This window comes from Rhopilema esculentum, chromosome 12 (assembly GCF_057945365.1).
Source record: "Rhopilema esculentum isolate cy_ngs chromosome 12, ASM5794536v1, whole genome shotgun sequence".
NCBI lineage: Eukaryota > Metazoa > Cnidaria > Scyphozoa > Rhizostomeae > Rhizostomatidae > Rhopilema > Rhopilema esculentum.
The window spans coordinates 476,549-496,315 of record NC_142826.1 but is presented as its reverse complement, the minus strand read 5'-3'; the positions used below and the strand labels follow the sequence as shown (position 1 = coordinate 496,315).

General features: G+C 37.7%; 1 protein-coding gene across 1 annotated transcript in view; it reads left to right on the top strand.

Annotated features, from left to right (window-relative positions):
* The window catches only part of LOC135681441 (uncharacterized), a 77,356-nt gene that overhangs the window by 50,448 nt on the left and 7,141 nt on the right, over nt 1–19,767 (top strand). Inside the window, exons 44-55 of the mRNA XM_089111673.1 lie at nt 8,095–8,283; nt 9,629–9,898; nt 10,228–13,380; nt 13,860–14,282; nt 14,586–14,948; nt 15,174–15,608; nt 15,828–16,469; nt 16,815–17,150; nt 17,257–17,553; nt 17,748–18,071; nt 18,473–18,811; nt 19,428–19,597. Coding sequence (XP_088967799.1) covers nt 8,095–8,283; nt 9,629–9,898; nt 10,228–13,380; nt 13,860–14,282; nt 14,586–14,948; nt 15,174–15,608; nt 15,828–16,469; nt 16,815–17,150; nt 17,257–17,553; nt 17,748–18,071; nt 18,473–18,811; nt 19,428–19,597 — 6,941 coding nt within the window. The remainder of the gene's footprint in view (nt 1–8,094; nt 8,284–9,628; nt 9,899–10,227; nt 13,381–13,859; nt 14,283–14,585; nt 14,949–15,173; nt 15,609–15,827; nt 16,470–16,814; nt 17,151–17,256; nt 17,554–17,747; nt 18,072–18,472; nt 18,812–19,427; nt 19,598–19,767) is intronic.

The following is a 19,767-nucleotide window of genomic DNA, read 5'->3' as shown; positions in this document are numbered from 1 at the left end:
CCACTTTATTTGTATTTCAACTAGAATCATTCAAAAAGAGCTTTTTTGCCCCTTTATGGCCTATTAAAGCGTTATATGAGGGTCAGGCAAAGCCTCACAGGCTCTTTCCGTCATTTCAAGTTGTTTCATCTCCGAGAGTCATTATGAACCAATCGTAATGTTCAGAGAAACTGATGATAAATTTAACATTGTGCGAAAAATGTTTACGAATGGTTTGCAAAGATGAAACTTCCAATTTTGATAAACTACAGCTTCAGTGTTAAGGTTTTCTGGAAAATGTCTTTTAAGAGACAATAAAGATTACAAAAAATTAAAAAAATAATGTTATGGAGCCAGCTAAATCTTTAGGAGAAAAACTAAAATTTATAGTTTAAAGCAAACGGTGAAAGACGAAAAATCTTTTCTTGAATGCAGAGAGTGAATCATTCCTACGAATGTTTCACTATTTTGAAGGTATTCTGTGTGAACATCTTATACCTTATTCATGAAGTTTTTTGTTCTAGTTATTATTCAATCACACATTTGGCAAAAATTACCCGCTATGGCTTCTCTATATTATTTTTTTTCGAAATCGTTATGTCCTGTACATAACTTTAAAGAGGAATATAAGTGACGACATGTTTCAGCCTATGTTTGACGAAGTTGCAAATATAAAACCAAATGAAATTCACCTAAATCTTAGAAAGGAGACCATCTGTCAGGCAGGTGATGTCGCTAGATAACTGATAAAATTTCCTATCGATTTTCAGCTCAGGGCAAACAATCAGAAATTCTTTGTGTCGATTGCTCTTCCGAAAAGATTTTCGCGGCTAGTTGTCTACTTCCATCCACTCGCCTTATCATTTCTTCTATTTACCTGCGGCCTGAAATATTTCAAGTCCATCTTAACCTTTCTGACAACTTGCAGATTACTTTATATTACAATTTGCAATAACATTGTCTCAAACCTTGGTACAACAGACGCCATGACCTGTTGAAAGCACTCCTTTATCTGGCTTTAGAAACGATTTGCTTTGTAACGATATTTGTATCAGTTATTCGAGATAACATTGATCATTATTTGATCCGAGCAGATGTGATAAGAGCGGCCTATGTTCTGCCTGTCAGTTATCAGCTGATCGTAGCGCTTTTCGTCTACCTTGTTTTCCGTTGGGTGAATTGAAACGGAGTAGTGACGTCAAAAGCCGTCTAAAAACGTGCTGCTATTCCCAGGAGTTGTTTGCAGAGGCGTACGGTGTCTTTTTTAAGAATTTCGGTTGCTCGCAGCCTAATTTACGAAAACGAAAAAAATTTTATGAATGATGTTTATCTTTGAGTCATTAGTAGAATGTTCCTTGTTTGTTGCTTTATCAAAACAGCGAGCTTTCTTGAATCCACGTTCTTGCAGTTCTTCCTATCGAAACATTGATTTCCTCTCTTGGTCAGCAATATCATTCCTTAAAGTTTTTGTTTCACTCGTTTGGCCTTCTTTCATTGCTCAAAATATTTTTCATTGCCAACTCACATTTCCTTTCCTAGTGGAAATCTTAAAGTTCCTTTATTTGTGATAACAGTTACATTTTTAAACAATATTTTGATTGTACACAAATTAAAAATGGTTTTGAAAAAAAAACAAATATTTAAGTTTACTGAAGCTTCAACGCCAGTTACATTTTTGTTATTATTTTGTGTTAAATCACGAATGTTTATTACTTTTTTTAAATTATGATTCCTTCTCTTTTGCTGTTTGATAATATTTGCTGTTTGTTACAACTTTTTAAATCAATTATTTCCATTTCGATGAAGACGAGTCTTAGCTCATATTTGTAATGCATATGGTTTCGATTTAATGTTTCGTCCCCCTCCCCTCATTTATTATTCACTTATTCCGTGCGTAGCCATCTTCATATGGATTCAGAAGTGGCCAATCGACGGCCACTGCGGACAGGTGTAACTCCTCAGTGGCTTCCGTCAAACTATATCAAACCCTATAAATGTCCTATGTCGTATCATTCGCAATCTTTTCTGCCAAGTCTGCGCATCGGCTCAGTCTAAGAAATATCAGCTGATAGCACCCACCAGCATTTTTAAAGAGACAGACCCGGAAGATTTTTCGTTTATCGTATGTATTTATTGTATCGATTTCATTGACCTCTTACATTCTTATAATAACTTAAACGAAATAAATCTATTGTTATTATTACTTTTTCTACCTTAACGTTTTGTTCCTCGTAATTTTAAGTATTTTTCAATATTAACTTTACTAATTTGACTCTACCGTAACAGTAATTACGATATTTGTTGTCTTTTATATTGATTTAAATGAAAGAACCTGTAATCGGTTGGCCAAGAGCGAATCAGGATTTATTGCGATCCGAATCTCTTTCACGTGCGATCACATGCTTTCCTTTTGATATAATTGCGAACTTTTTTGCAAATTGTATTCATTATGCATAAATTGTTTTGACGAGTTTTGCGCTAAGCAATGCCTTAAATAAGAGCTGATTTAAAATAAAATCGCCAAAAAGAAATTGTAATTAAATCAATGAAGTGATAGAAAATGTTTTTTAACATGATATCCCGTGTGATGACGTAAAGCGATCTGAAATGAGCTGCCGTAGCCGTAATTACCTCTACAGCAAACCTTGTTAGAGAAATTGCTGTTAACGTTGCAGCTTTTATTCAACATGTCAGGGAGTGGCTTTGGGTGAGACTGGCCACCCTACACCTTTGAAATCTCCCATGTCACTATCGCCCCTTGTTTGTTGGGATTTGTGGAAGTGGTGCTCTATTGTTGAAGGCCTATTTTGTTTCGCCTTCGAACAGTAACTGTTGTTGTCAAAGAAACGAGCCCTTCTTGAAACAGGTGATAGATCGTCACCTGCACATGTATGTGGCAGTTTCTCTTGGGTTTGCTAGCATATATCAAACGCATCTCAATTGGGGAAAATTTCATTGGTAATTATGTTCTTATTTTTATGGCAATTGTTACAACTATATTTGAATTAAAATTTGTCAGGTTTGAATTTCAAGCGCATTTGTATCTTTGCCGTGGTTCTCTCCCGAACCTGTGCAGTCCACTGTCTCTTGGATTTTTGTCTTCTTGTATTTATGCAAGTGAAATAAGAAATTCACGTTTTTAGCATTTTCGATGATATGTGATGGAATCGAAAATACTTCATCGGTGGACTTATTTATTTTTCTCGTCATTTTCGCGATTAATTATTGTTTGGAAATTTTGTTTGTTTTAAAATATTTAAGAATATTTTATTCTTCCGTTTTCGTAGCTTTTCTTTTGATTTGCAAAAGTATTAAGTTCTATTCGAATTTTTTAGCTTTTATATTAGAATGTATTCGCAAAAACAAGAGCACATTTTGTTCTAGACCAATCAACGGGTTTGTTTACCAAATGTCATTAGCCAATCACCGGCCTCCATTTCGAGCTTGATTTTTGAATGTTTCAAACCAAAACACAGTTGCTGTGGAGAAAAACCTACCCCCATACTTTTGCCCGGGAAAAAAATTTACGTTCTTTAACCTAGAAGGTTTTTCAAACTTAGTTTCTAGAGTAATTTTTTCGTACAAATCTCGGAGCCCTAAGCAGAAACACAAACGGTGTCTAAAATATCTGCACTGAAACATCACCTATTTCCCACCAGAGACCTACCTCCAAAAATGGCCAGCCCCTAATTTACTTTATATGAAGCTTTCGCTAATTAAACAAGGAAACATTTTAAGATTTGAGTTACCTGATAGTTTGCGCAAGCAAATCACCCAGCTATCACTTGGGAATAATGTATTTTCTTTAAAAAACTAGGCTTTATAATTGCCTATTCCCTCCTCTACACTACCGCACGGGATGCCTAGGCTCTTTCTGAACATTCCTCCTGAGCATCACAGACAATGAAACTCAAACCACTTTTGTGAAGCCATTAGACATCAGTCGATAGTTTGAAGCCAAAAAGGCCAAAATATTGGCAATACTTTCAATTCAATTTTTGAGAGATAACATCTTTTTAAAAGTAACAAAGACCCACTTTTCTTGGACAGTCTCAAAGCCTTGAAACCTTACTGATATAATTAAACAAGGAAACATTTTAAGATTTGAGTTACCTGATAGTTTGCGCAAGCAAATCACCCAGCTATCACTTGGGAATAATGTATTTTCTTTAAAAAACCAGGCTTTATAATTGCCTATTCCCTCCTCTACACTACCGCACGGGATGCCTAGGCCCTTTCTGAACATTCCTCCTGAGCATCACAGACAATGAAACTCAAACCACTTTTGTGGAGCCATTAGACATCAGTCGATAGTTTGAAGCCAAAAAGGCCAAAATATTGGCAATACTTTCAATTCAATTTTTGAGAGATATCATCTTTTTAAAAGTAACAAAGACCCACTTTTCTTGGACAGTCTCAAAGCCTTGAAACCTTACTGATATAATTAAACAAGGAAACATTTTAAGATTTGAGTTACCTGATAGTTTGCGCAAGCAAATCACCCAGCTATCACTTGGGAATAATGTATTTTCTTTAAAAAACTAGGCTTTATAATTGCCTATTCCCTCCTCTACACTACCGCACGGGATGCCTAGGCCCTTTCTGAACATTCCTCCTGAGCATCACAGACAATGAAACTCAAACCACTTTTGTGAAGCCATTAGACATCAGTCGATAGTTTGAAGCCAAAAAGGCCAAAATATTGGCAATACTTTCAATTCAATTTTTGAGAGATATCATCTTTTTAAAAGTAACAAAGACCCACTTTTCTTGGACAGTCTCAAAGCCTTGAAACCTTACTGATACCTGCTAAAAGGTTTTTAGAACAAGGCATGATAACTTTAGAAATATCTTTGCTAAATCACATTTAGTTGTTTGAGAACCAATATGATCAAATTGGCCTTGAATTTTGTGGCAAGTGATACATTATCAGCCTTTGGTCGTTTCAAAGCTATTTTCAGCCGAACGTCTTTTCAAGGCATTTGAGGCACGCTACTGCCAATAGCGAAAATTTTGGTAACTCACTCCCCTCACGAAAGTATCTGGAAAGTTTAGAATTTACAATTTATAGGTTTTTGATTGCAAAACTGTTTTCTGAATATCCTTGAATTTTTCTATAAGTTTCTTTGGCCTTTGAACTATTTATTTGTCTAAAAAAATTATTTTATCCATGTGTAAGTAAATGTTGTGAGGGTTTTTGTCAAGCTGGTAGCGAAGGAAACGAAAATGAATCCCAGTCACCTGACATTTGACATCCGTTGATTTGCGTAAGGCAAGTAGCGCAAAGGTTTCTTATTTTAAGAAAAAATGTATAACAGATGAAAAGGGCAGAAGTTTTGCAACAGTTTGATGACTTGTTTCATTTTGTAAGGGTTTCTCAAAAAATTATTATCACTAAGTTAAAGAGTCGTTATCATCAGCCTGAATTTGTTTTTGTCCGAAAAGGAAATCGATTGTTGAACTATCCTGATAATTTCGTGAAGGGAGTGTTTGCATTCAAGGAGATGAAGTGTGATCTTGACAAAACTGCAGCATTGGTTTTCCGTGCACTGGATTGAACATTGCCGCAATGAACTTGGAAATTTCGAAAAATTCGAAAAGATTGGCTTTCGAAAAGATGGACTTGGAGGCTTTCGAAAAATTCTATATGGATTGAGTTCTCTTGTAACATACACACAATGGTCTCCGTTGAAGTACAAAAAATTTGGACCAAGATGTTTGACCTATTCTTTCATAACATAAGGAAATGAGCAGTTCATTAATAACACAGAGGGAAATGAGCAGACTTAGACACCCAAGCATAAAGATAAGTATCTGTGAGTTTACATAGAAATCTCACAAGGTTGTGCAAAGAAAGGCTTATTTTATTGCAAGTACAGGTACTTGTAGGTACAGTGTACCTGGCCCATAAAACATAGTAATTTTTTACAAGTTTACTCCTTCTTGAGACAAATAGTTTATGAAAAGAAAAGAAATTCAAACTGTTTTCTTTCAGTTGGGATAAATACATGCATGTATAGATGTCACCGACCGATTAGAAAACAAGCATAGCATTTGGTAACATTCTAGCAGTTCTGAAACGTTCTTACAAAGCAGAAATATCATTTAGAACTATGGTCATAAAGCCACAGAAATAATTTACAGAGGCAAGTCTTGCTGAAGTAAATCGGTACGAGAATAAATTTTAATTCAAGGCCAGTTTAATCATATTGGTTCTCAAACAACTAAATGTGATTTAGCAAAGATATTTCTAAAGTTATCATGCCTTGTTCTAAAAACCTTTTAGCAGGTATCAGTAAGGTTTCAAGGCTTTGAGACTGTCCAAGAAAAAGGGGGTCTTTGTTACTTTTGAAAAGATGATATCTCTCGAAAATTGAATTGAAAGTATTGCCAATATTTTGGCCTTTTTGGCTTCAAACTATCGACTGATGTCTAATGGCTTCACAAAAGTGGTTTGAGTTTCATTGTCTGTGATGCTCAGGAGGAATGTTCAGAAAGGGCCTAGGCATCCCGTGCGGTAGTGTAGAGGAGGGAATAGGCAATTATAAAGCCTAGTTTTTTAAAGAAAATACACTATTTCCAAGTGATAGCTGGGTGATTTGCTTGCGCAAACTATCAGGTAACTCAAATCTTAAAATGTTTCCTTGTTTAGTTAACGAAAGCTTCATATAAAGTAAATTAGGGGCTGGCCATTTTTGGAGGTAGGTCTCTAGTGGGAAATAGGTGATGTTTCAGTGCAGATATTTTAGACACCGTTTGTGTTTCTGCTTAGGGCTCCGAGATTTGTACGAAACAAATACTCTAGAAACTAAGTTTGAAAAATCTTTTAGGTTAAAGAACGTAAATTTTTTTCCCGGGCAAAAGTATAGGGGTAGGTTTTTTTTCCACAGCAACTGTGTTTTGGTTTGAAACATTCAAAAATCAAGCTCGAAATGGAGGCCGGTGACTGGCTAATGACATTTGGTAAACAAACCCGTTGATTGGTCTAGAACAAAATGTGCTCTTGTTATTCGCAAACCTTTAAGAAGAGTTCTTTATTTTGATGCAGCTTTGTACGAATTTTGTAGGAGTACGTTATTTTCTAAACCAAGCGCAAAGTTGCTAGGACCACGCTGTCTTGTCACATTTCCCCTATTCCAACGCTATTACAATCTGATTTTGAATATTCTTTTTCCGTAATGTTGCATTGAATTCTTGGTAACCTGCATCTCGCTTCAAATGCCAGCTGTTTTCTTAGCAAGTGACTGCTCTGTTTTTTTCAAACATATAACTATCTTTTCAAATATTTTATTTTTTATTTGAAATGTAAAACTTTGCACCTGACCTCTTCCAGCAGTCGTAGTTATTGAAGTTTCTGTTTTACTAATATTTATCATATTCAGAACAAAGTTTGTCAATGAACACCATCTTCATCATGGTATCTACAAATTGCTATTGATGTCACTTTACAAACATTTTTCGGTGGTACAAAATATAAAAATGGCTTTGAAAAAGTAGAAACTTAAAATGACACCCCCACACCCCCGCATGCTACGCTCCTGACGTGGACCGAACCAATTTTCCAAAACATGTCGCCATTATAGTTTCTGATGTAATCTGACTTTTCTAGTGAATGTAGAATCGCAAGTTTAGGTTGTTGCCTTAGGTTTTCAAGACTGATTAAGTTGTTGTCTTAAAGAGGGAGTTTTGTTTCTAATGCTGAAAGGGACATCATACTAGGGTGGTGCATCATACTAGCCGGAATCATGTTGACACGTAAACTTATAAATAGCGGAAATATTTTTGGGCATAGAATAGATAACGGAAAGTGCAAGGATTGACAACAAAGAGAAATTTCGGTTTGTTGAACCTCAACTGAGAAATGCTCAAGAGAACCTGTCCTTTACAACGAACTGCCCGTTTCAGTAGGAGGTTTTCCGCCCATATGGCTGCCTTTTCTTATGGTGTGTTTACAGTTTATCCTCAGAAAAACTCACCTCTTCTCTTCTATTCTTAGTTTCCAGCTACAATTGGCTATGAAATTCGGAACTCAAATGTTAAGATGAAATAGAAATTTATTTTCCCTTCTTGTTTTCCTGACAAGATAGTTGTAATTTTTATTTACTTTTTACACAGAGAGACGAAGATGTTGTTCCAATGACTGGAATACGTCAGTCAGAGAATACACTTCTGCCCAAGATGAATAATGTTTATAGTGAATTGTTGAGTTTGAAAGATGAATCAGAAAAGCTGAAAGACAGTTTTGAGTCTCTTTGGATTGATGGTGAAGACTCGACCCCGGATGAAGCAATAGAGACAATGCTTGTAAGTTAGATGTTGCTTTTTTAGCCATCAAATTGTGGTCATAAATAGCTGTTCTTTCTACATTGACCTGGGCGTGCTGCAGGTCGAGTAGCCGTCCTAGTATGCCACGCCCTTCAAACGTCAAAGGTTATTGTCAAAATAGATTATTTAGTTGTGAATACTTTCATACGGTGGGAAAATGAAGCCATGCTAAGTTGTCGATGGATAGGAAACATGTCCGTTAGATTTGCCGTTTGAACTTCTTAATAAACCGGACAGATGGAGTTCCCTATGGATAATATAATGGAAGCACTCTCTGTTCAACTGATTTATCAACGTGGAAAACTTATTGTTAACTCTAGATCATGCTTCTTTAACAATGGATCGTTTTATGATTGGACGGAATTTGTTAGCAAAAATCATAATCTCCAGATTTTATTGCAAATGTATCCATGCTATTCTAAAATAATGACACCCAATTTAGTTAAGAAAACACAGGCATTAGAAGAAACGTAATTTTGAAAGTGATTCTCTTTCATTTTTGGATCTCAGAATCTTTTTAACTATCTCAATTTGATTTTCAATCAGCTTTGGATCGGTTCTCGACAGCTTATTTACGAGAAGAGTTTATGAATTTGTCTCATTTTCATATTAGTATTTTCATTAGCAAGTCAGCATGCGTTTTTTTAAGTCAGCAGTCGTTTTCTTGTTGGGAAAGAGGTTTTTAAAAAACAATTATTGCAGTGAAGCAACATACGAAGTAAAACAAATGTTTGAAGTAGCAAAAAACTAAATGTTACTTCATCGACTAACTGTTTTCTCATTATCATGTGTTATTAAAAAGATATCTAGCTGTCTTTTTAATGATTCATAATTTTTATTTTCATTATGGTGTAATTTTCTTATGTTTTTGCTCGTTTTTGTCCTTATTTTATTTAATAAAAAAGATTTATTGTGTAAGGACAAGAAGTTTTCGTTAGGTTGTGTTTGTTTGAATGGATAAACATCGATAAATTGAAACTAGCTTTTATTTTGAATCAATGCAACAGACACGATTTTAAATGATAAAGAGTCAATCAACAATGGAAGTTTGTACTTAAGATTTTCAGCAACTCCACTCTTGATACAACCCAGAAACGTTTCCTTTTTTCCTTCGTTCTGCGAATTAAGCTTTGAGAGGCTCGTCTGGAAAGCTACAAAAGAGGTTTTGATTCAGATGTAATACTTTCTGGCATCCAGCCCTTGACATGGGTTTCCTTATTAAAGCCACCCCGTTGCTACCATCATTGGTATTGAAAGATTTATTAAAGGGCCTTCGTTAATCCAAGTGTATGTTCTGATTAATGAATTTTAATCCTGTTTTTAGTCATTCAAGAAAAATATCCTGAAGCAAAAGACTCAGTTGGAATCTATGAAAGGTAGTTTTGATATCGACTGCAGACGAACTCCAGAAATCGAAAAACAGCAGCAGCTTTTGAGGACGGTCGATGAAGAAGTTACCACACTTTTAGATGAAGTAGAAAATCGAATATGTGCTGGAAGGAGGTTCGCAGTGCTGGTACGAGGCTGCAGCTCTTTAGTTGAAACTTGCAATAGTTTGATGAAAGATGCGATCGGAAACCCGGTTTTGAAAAAGGTGAGACGTTGTATTATGGCGCCGTCATTCATCATGTTGAATCATGTTTTTCTTGATTGATCATCCGCTGCTTTCTCCGTTCATCACTGTTCATCACATAATCATCACATAATCATCACATTTCGATCATCATCATCGTCATCACAATCATTATCACAATTATTATGTCCCTTCTCTTCGCTAGTTTTTTTCGATAAAGACGCCTACCTTATCTATACATTAAATGTGCATTTATCTGAAATAAATATGCTATAATACGTTCTTGCCTTATTAGTTCTATTACGTTCAATTCTGTTTAAGTTGGGTTTTTTGTTTATTTCATTTTTTAGTTAATCGAGCAGAACATTGACACATTACAGCAAATGATTGAAGAGATTGATATTTTATTGGAATCCTCCCCTGAAATTGCCAAAAAGTTTGGTTCTTTTGCGCAGAGTTTGAACGAGAAGTGGAACAAATTACAAATTAGCCTTCTTGAAAACAGTATCCTAGATTCCACCGGACAAAATGAATCAACAAGTTTGAACGAAACTATAATACCGTGGGATGATGCTATCACTTCGGATGGACGAAAATATTCGGAATCGGATGTGAAATCGCAAAACATATTTTTGAATGATGGCGAAGCATCTGGAGTGCCGAGAATCCAGCATGATGTTACCGACAAGGTTGGACAAGAGGTCAATCCAGTGGATGACTATGAAATGGAAGGAGTCAAGTATAAAGGATATGATGAATTCAACAACAAACTAGTGGAAGAACCTTTAACCGAGTCTAAGATGCACGAATCTGAGCTATCACTGAATTTCGAAGCTTTAAAGGATGCTGAGTTTGATCCTAAACACATAGCCCATAGAATCGAAGGTAGTTTTGACAAAGACAGCGGGTCTGACAATGAAACTACAACAATGGATGTCGTCGATCAATTTTTTGCCACTTGTATTGATGACAAAAATTATGTAGACGAGTTCAACAAAAAGATCGAGGCTCTTGATGTATTGCTAGAGCAAGAGAGAACTTTTTTAAAGAATCTTGAAAGCAAAAAGATACAAGGCAGTTTGAATTTAGCATTCGCTTCAAAAAGCGGTCGAGAAAAAATAAAGGGAAAGCAAAGGTCGGGAGAAGAAGCAGAAGATCTATGCTCTTCAATAGGGTCAATGATATCTGATTCAAGTGGAGTTTATTCGTTTGATCACGATGACAGTCTTCAGACTGCCACCGATACAATGCCCTTTTCCGTCAAGACCATTTTTACAATGGACAGGCCCATCATCTCGGAGTCTGTGGCCTTGCCCAACAGAAACACCTTCAAAAATGCGAGGCAGGTTGAAAGTTTCAGTCGCCAGCTCGCGATTTCCGACGATCTCCCACAAATCGGATTGTCTGAATGCCAAAATGGGCAAACAGCGAAATCAGGTGACCTGTCTCAGTCGAACATAAGGAATTTGCCATCAAAAGAAAGTGGAGATTCAACGTGTCAGATGAATCTCACATCAGAAATTGGCAAAGGACTGAGCAGAAACCAAATGAAATCCAGCGCAGAAGACGACAAGCAATCAATAGAGAATGATTCCCAGCAAAGTGACCGAACCATGTACAACAGTGACACCCCCGTCATGACAGGCAATGAGGATGACGATAACAACTCGTTTCTTGAAGTCGAAATTCCAATAGCAACAACAGAATGTATCATGCTAGAGGCCATTATTCCAGAGCCAGTTCGTTTTGAAGAAGTGTCTGTGATGGAGACAGTTGCACAGATATCAGCTGTTGATAAAGTAGAACACGTAAAAGAGTCCAATTTGCCATTAACGAGTAACATCGAGGCTGAAATGCAAAATCCAACATCTCTAGTGAGGAGACCCGTCCGCCAAAAAAAGCGGAAAAATGCACATCTGCCTGCTGATGACACGCTTTCACCAGATTCAGGAGAGCTTGACTTTGCAGAGCTCTTTCGTAAGCTTGAATCTGCCTCGAAAAGCAGTGGTGACACAGAATACAGTGTTGCAGACCAGGTTGAAGCCGAGTTAGAACACAACGAGAATCTGGCAGTTTTTGCCGGTCCATGCATCAATGTCATCCCTCCAACCCCGCGAAGAAGCTCTGTTTGCTCACATGTCTCAGACAAACTCTCAATAAAACAGGATTCATTTGATTTGCCGGATATCAACATTATCCCAGCCACTCCTCGTCGCATGTCGTTTACGTCTAAGGACATGGCTGTAACCACCCCAGTTTCTGTAGCCCTGTCCTGTCAAGAATCTGGAAACTCGTCAAAAACGACTAATGACGAGCTTATCTTCAAGCCGATGCCCTTCGGCCGCTCTTTGTCAATGACTGAGGTGACTCCAGATATAAATGTAATACCACCGACACCAAGGAGGCAGTCTCTTGACCTTTCTCTTCCAATGATAGAAGTAATCCCGCCAACACCCCGTCGCCAGTCGATGGAATCCGAACATGATGTGGCTTTAACCCCGAGTGTCATACCTGTAGAGGACCAGAGTTCTAACTTGCAGGACGAACCATCATCCCCTTCACTTTTGTCTTCAAAACCTTGCCCGATGATCCCACGTGTTTGGAACTGGCTTGAGAAATCAGTTTTTGACGAATCCTGTGACTCTTTGGATGAAGCCTTAGATGTAACGATGGATGCAGACTGGCAAAAGCAGCATGAAATTTTGCGCGTGACACAAAGAGCCGAAATTGAACACGAACCAATAAAAGCAGTCTCTGTGGCTCCTGTTGAGCAGGTAGACCCTTTAGCTATTCCTCTGAAGGCATTGAGCGTTGCAAAGAATGATTCTTCCGAAGACTTTGTTGAAGGCTCACAAGATAAATTTGCAATGGTTCCAACTAAGCGTTTGTCGGAATCTCCTTTCAACATGGGATATGATAACTTCAAGGAGTCTTCAACAAATGTTGAAGCTGGGGGATTCGAAGATGCAAGCGATCTACAAAAAGTAGGAAAAGAAAACGAGGAGGTAAGGCAAGGCGAAGATGTCAGCCCCGATTCAGTGTCTTTGAGTTCGATAGAGGTGGCCGGTGAAGGCGACTTTGAAGTGCGTGTGATCAGACTGGAGAATGATGTGATGAAAGACGAGGGCTTGAGAGAAATAAATATGCAAGAAGCCCTCAAAGATGAACAGGAAAATGGTGTAAACTTCGCTGGATCTGGTACCGATCTAGAAAACGATTCTGTCCTTCTTAGAATTGGTAGCCAGTTGAAAGACATTGGAGCCGAACGGCTTGCATTGAATCAAAGGAGAGACAGCGGAAATATTGACGAAGGGACAACGGCAGTAATCTGCCTAGATGATTTAATTGATAACGAGACTAATGAAGCGGTGGCTGCTGGGATGGATGGCTTTTACGAACGAATAAGCAACTGCTTGGAGTCGATGTGCAACATCAACAAACTTGTTATGAACGAAAGCAAGTGCGAAAACGAAAAAGAAGAGGATCTTGCTAATCACATGAGGGTATGTATTTTGTTTACCTTTTTCTGATGAAATATCTTTGATTGTATGTTGATAAATATTTTGGTGAAGATAAATTGCAGCCGCGTCAATATTTTATTCAGGCTGTAGCTAAAGCGTAATCGGTCTGCAAACTTTCTTCTGATATTAAAACGGCCTCATAATTCCGCTGGAGAAAGGTTAACCCGAATGATGGAAACTTAACACCCAAATCAAATTACTGTTTTATATGATAATGACTTGAAAGTAATGGGATTTCCCAGCTTATTGCTGATTCGATCACAAAATGTGGCTGCATGCTTAATTAATGTCTTCAAGTGGAAGTAAAAGACGTTACTTGAGGTATCCAAAATTGAATAATAGATAACTTGGAAAGATGATTGAAAGATAATACTTGATGCGAATAAGTAGCTATTTGGTTTTGGCAATGTAGGCATTTTTACAATGATTAGAAATTAGAAATTATGTTTTTCTTCTGCCAGGAGCTATTTGGCGTCCTTGGCGGCCAGCAATCTGAAGTAGATTCGCTGAATCTTCTTGGCAACCAGATAATGCATTCAAATGATCATAGCATACGTGAAGTTGTACGGAAGCATTTAGATGGTCTTAATGAGAACTGGAAGAGGGTTAAAGGCAGAGCTCTCTCAGAACCACCCGTCTTTTCAGCTATGCCTAGACGGGAATATGAAGATGTAACGGAAGATGGTTCAAGAGACCAGATTTTCAAGTCAAGCTTTGCAACCGGGGAATTGGAGTCCGAGTTTATGCCGGACAGTCACCTGCGGTATCAAGTTTCCTTCTCGGATATTTTTGATTGGATGGTGAGATGTGAAGAGGCCCTGAGGCGTTCAGTTGAGAAACATTTGGATCTTGAGAAATTTGAGCGTCAGGCAGAGAGATATCTGGTAACTTTTTTATATTCTAAAAATCACATGACACTAGGCGGACTACAGTTTGAAATGCACCAAATTAAGGCCTACCATTTAATGATTTCTGTACTTTTTTGTATTAAGGTCCGTCAAACAATAATAAAGTTCAAAGTTGTAGGAACATGTTCCTTTTATTTGTTGTTACAAATTTATGTACTTTCCTAATTTATTTAGTAGAAATCTTTGCCGTGTTTTCGAGAGCCAGATTTCGTTTGGTGATTGTATCAGGCATCTAGCATCCAGTTTCAACTTTTGACTTACGAATAATTTTTTTTGCAGAGCATCGCGTTTGAAGTATGTGCCAATGTGCCTAACATGCATGAATTGCGACTGCAACTCAAGGGACTGATCAGCGGTGACTGCAGCGAGAGTTTGAGAGATCAGCAAAATCATTTGGAAGCACTATGGAACCATTTGTTAAGGCGACTAGAACAAAAGCAATCAGCGTTAAGAAAGGCTTTTTACAATCTGTTGCATGGAAGTAGCCCTTTAACTGAAATTAAACGAGGTTCTTCCAGGCAGAAGTGTTTGGAGCGATGGTTGACTAGGCTACAGGGTGCAGTTGAAAGATTTAAGCTGCTTCCAAATGTACTGAATTGCACACGTGATGTTGACTTTGCTGCCTTGAAGCTGGTCGTAGCAGTAAGTGTCCACGTGGTTGTCCGCGTACTCGTGGTTGTACCTTTAAAACGTTTTTGCTTATATAACATTCGCATGCATAAAGAATATAATGACAAGAGTTTTTCTTTTATTCCTATTTCTATTTCTTTTCTTATTATCTGACATAATTTTTTCCTTATCATGAAAAAAGCTCCTTGCTATCAACGCGCTAGACGAAATTAAAACAGCTGTCTTTGTATTTTTCAGTCAATAAGAGACCAGGTGAAATTCCTGGAAGAGCTTTTACACAAGTTGAAGAACGAACAGTCTTATGCTCATGCGTTTGCTTCGTTACTTGGTGTCCTCAGCAGACTCACTCCTGCCATCGATGACGTCACATCAGAACTGACTAGGCAGAATCCCGATTTTCTAATTCTAGACGAAGCTGAAGAGCCTGAAGTTCCCGATGAAATAAGTGTCTCTTCGACTTGTGCTACGCCAGTTGTTCTGAGTGTCCCATTCACCAGCAGTCGGCTCTTGCTACCCTTTGACCGAAGTTATGCTAGAGATTTTTTTGAAAAAGAACTGGAAATGTTTGCTGCCTTTCTTTCCCAGCATGAAAACATTGTGCAAAGTAGAATCCAAATATCGATGATTCCAGACGAGTTACACGAGGCTAAGGTTCAACTTGAAGAGTTTCAAGTAAGTTAGATCGTAATATTATCCTTATTTGCTGATTCTTGGTAACTGTCTTTTCAAACATTTGATGATTCATTCCTCCAAACGTCACATCCGTGTTCATAGCATTTGAAAAACTCAACTTTAAGTCTCTTCACAATAGGTTAAAATGGACGCGTTTCTTGCATGCACGCGTGTCATACAAAAATAGATAGTTCTTTACTTTTGCAATTTTTCTTGCAGAAACTGGCCTATGCGCTCAAAAGCAAACAGATGCCCATACAGTTTATGTACGAACAACTGACGTCATTAATGGGTGTCTCGTTTTCAGACGAGACCGAGGCGAAATACAAGTTTTTAATGGAATCTGCGGAGAGACTTTACGATGCAATGCAAGAGAAGTTGAAATCTATGACGAACATTGTTTTACTCTGGCAGTCATTTTTGACCCGGAGTGCTCATATCGTGGAATGGGCTGACAAATTGAGCAGCGTACCATTGAAAAGACTCAGTGAAAGCGAGGAATACGATCAAGAAAGTGTTGTTATAAAATTGATAAGATTTGGTGAGCTGGAGAAGAGAGCCTACGAGAAGCAGAGGGCCAGGGATCGAATTGAGAAAGAGGCAGTTGCTTTGATGGAGGCTACAGGGAATGCAGCGATAGCCGACCGTCTTGAGTTCGTTAACCGCACGTGGCTTGCACTCCGGGACACAATTCGCAGTGAACGCCTTCGCTTGGAAAATTTGTGTAGAATGTGGCGTGAGTTCGAAAACCTCTACCAAAATCTCAGTCAAAGCATTTGCTCCTGCAGAATTTTAGCACAAGAAGACAACCGGACCTTCAAGTCGTTGGATATGCTCGGCCAAGAGCTTGCAGTCTCTGTGGTCAGTAACCTCTTCACCTTTTGTAAATCGTATTTTGTTTAATAGCAGCTTTCGAATTCCCAAATATTAAGATGCAAATAGCACGAAATTTCGCAGACAATTAAACTTTTTTATTGATACAAAGGTAATCGTTTTCATTAGATAGGAGCTTACTCCATGACTCACTGTCCCCAAGAACTTTCACATTCGCCGCCACCTGCTTTTTCGGTAGCTCCTTTGATATGTCCTGGGGCTTTTGAATACCAAATGGCTTGAACTGCAAAAATATGAACTGGAGAAACAGGTTGAATCAGGTTAAGTCAAATTTTGCTGCAAATTATAAAATAGAATCTAATATGCTTTCAGGGCCGTATGGATGAACTGAAGGAGAAAGAGAGACTTAAAAGACAACTTTTTACCTTGGGCAAGAACATTCAAAGCCAGGTGAAGTCTTCCAATACGTGTATTAACAATAATATCATGGAGCTTGAAGGTCAGTGGGAACTTCTAGAAGCTGAATTGAAATCAAGAATAGATCTTTTGAAAAAGCTGTCACACGAGATGGAATCAAGTGCATTGGAGCGAACATGTGCATATTTGGAAGACAAATTAGAGGACTGTGAAACTGAGTTTGAAAACCGGTGTGCCAAAGAGACATTGAAAGACAGCAAAGAAGTGAAAAAAGAAGAAGAATTTTGCCAGGTATTAATTGTTTATTTTGTCTTCCATTGAAGTCCGATGAAAGTAAAAAAATTTCATTTGCTTTATTTTTTTGAGGATTTTTCTATCCAATATTTTTCGCTTGTAGAAACTGCAAATGTCTTTGGACAAGCTGAATGCAAAACGCCTAGAGTTGCCAGAGGTTCTTGGATTTTCCCATCGAAATGCAAGAAGGATTGACGTAATCAAGACCAGGTTGGATAAGCTTGATCACGAGCTGAAGGATCACCAAAATGATACGAAGGGACTTTTTATTGAAACGGCAAAATACGAAGAGCTTTCTAGAAATATTAAAGATGTTTTGAAACGCGCTGAGAAGTTTTTAGAAAATGTCTCGAGTTGTGATTCTGCTGATGGTTTGAATCGCACACATGCGTCGATGCAGGTAGATTCCCAATCGGGCCAGTTTTCTTATTATTATTCTATTATCGACCTTATTTCTTGCTAATTTGTACTGATATAATTTTTGATAATTCTTGCGAATCACTGTGCTGTTGAACTGTTAATCTTTTGTCGATACATCATAAGAGTGTAAACAATGTTATATAATTTGCAACATGACGTAATTTTAATTTACAGCTTGTTAGCACCTCTATGGTGGACGCCCAGCCCATGATTCGTATGATAGAAGACGTGTCTTGTTCATTATGCACAAACTCCTTGATTTCAAGTCATGATCTTTCGCAAGAAACAAAATACCTCGTGGACAGGTACGGAAAGATTTTCAGACAAACTGAAAACGATGAAGAAGCCTGGTTCAAGGTGCAAGATTTAGTTCGCGTCCATGAATTAGAGAAAGATAGCATATCGACATCGCTAGAGACAGTGGAAACCTTTTTACAACAAGCAGAGCTAACGGAATGGAACTCGGCCAATGTGAACGCACGCCTCAACGAAATCCAGGTTAGTCCGTTTGTCTCATCTAAACCCTTTCAAATCTACATTTCTATTTCCACGACGTCATGTTGCCGCCGTCTCTATCCAATCAGTGCAATTGATTATAGAAGAATGGCATCTGCGCACGAATAGAAGACAAATTATTTTTAGTGACGTCATGGGTTTACAAACGAACAGTCAGTCTATTCAGCATTTTGATTTTGACTTCCTTTTTTACCTTTGTAATGACATGTAACTGTGATTTTATCAGCCGGACGCGAGCACCTAAAGGTTTTTATTGAATTGTAGTTTATTTATGGAAATGAGCTGGGATAGGTTCGTCTCAATTCGCTCACAGCTAGACAGATAATGATCTTGTCTTTTGGTTTTGTTTCTGTTCACTTCATTCAGCGCCGAATTTCTTTTAGATTTTGCAGAATGATTTGTTGGATGTAAAGCAGAAATTGCAGCGACAACAACGACTTTTTGACAGTTGCGATGATTCAACGTACTTGAAATGTGTGTTTTTGAAGAACCTGAAGGAAAATTTGAAGCAATGTGAAAATCGAGCGAACAGTTTGAGAAGCTCCCTGACGGCAAAAGGTGCAGATTTATCGGAGTGCTTCTGTCAGCTGGTTCATCACGAGCAGGTACAACGCGATTTGGAGGCGTGGGTGAAAGCGAAAGAATCCGATTATGCTCTGATCATGAATGCGCCTCCTCTTTCCTCAATTGATGCTCAGCAGAGGCAGCTTGAAAAACTAAACGTGAGTTGCACAAGTCTGAAATTTCTTGATTTGTTCTTACAGTAAAATGCATACAGTGACAATGCACCGTCAGTGCAAATTTTTAAAGCTTTGATGATGAACTAAAGGCTTTAAAGATTTTTTCTTATGAAGATCTACTTATTTCTTTTAAATAATTATTTCATTCATTCGTTACATGAAATTAAAGCACATCTATAATGTACAGTTCATGATTGCGTTATTTTTATGCAGTAACGTTCAGGGGAAGTGCCATTGTAATGAAAATTTTCGAGGTTTAAGTAATTAACTTGATGTAATGTTTTTTAATGACAGCATTTTTAATGCATCCATCCTTGCAAACCCTTTCTTATTGGTTAGAGGAAACAACCAATCAAGATATGTCTTGATTGGAAGTAATGTTCTTGCAGATGTGCGTGGAATGAAAGCATTTTAAAAACGGAATTCAAGACAGCTTTGATAATATTTTTATTCTTATTAATGTAAAAACCCTAATAATTAAGGCTACATGGCGCGTCTAGCTTTGGCTGCATACATTAATACTAATTCAATTCCTTTCACCTATGCTGTATTAAACTTCAGGTTTTCTCTAGTAACGCAAGCAATATTTCCATTTCAGAAATTATCGGAGGATGTAGAGATCTATCGAAAAAGCATGAAGACAATCAACGACTTGTCAGCAAGACTACGAAGGAGGCTTCCCAGTCAAGGAAATCGCTTGAGAAGCAATATGAATCTGGATAGGAGGCTAGAAACCCTGATGTCTACGATCAACACTGTTAGGGAAAGGTGTGACTTGATTTTGTGTGCTATGAATGGGTGATAAGGAATAATGTCCTACCGTAATGGGTCTCAACCCATTTATCGATTCAAAGATCTGTGCCAAAAACTCAAATTATGTTCTCAGATGTATGCAGTAACTACCAAGGAAATGAAAACTAATTTTTTGCAAACGAACC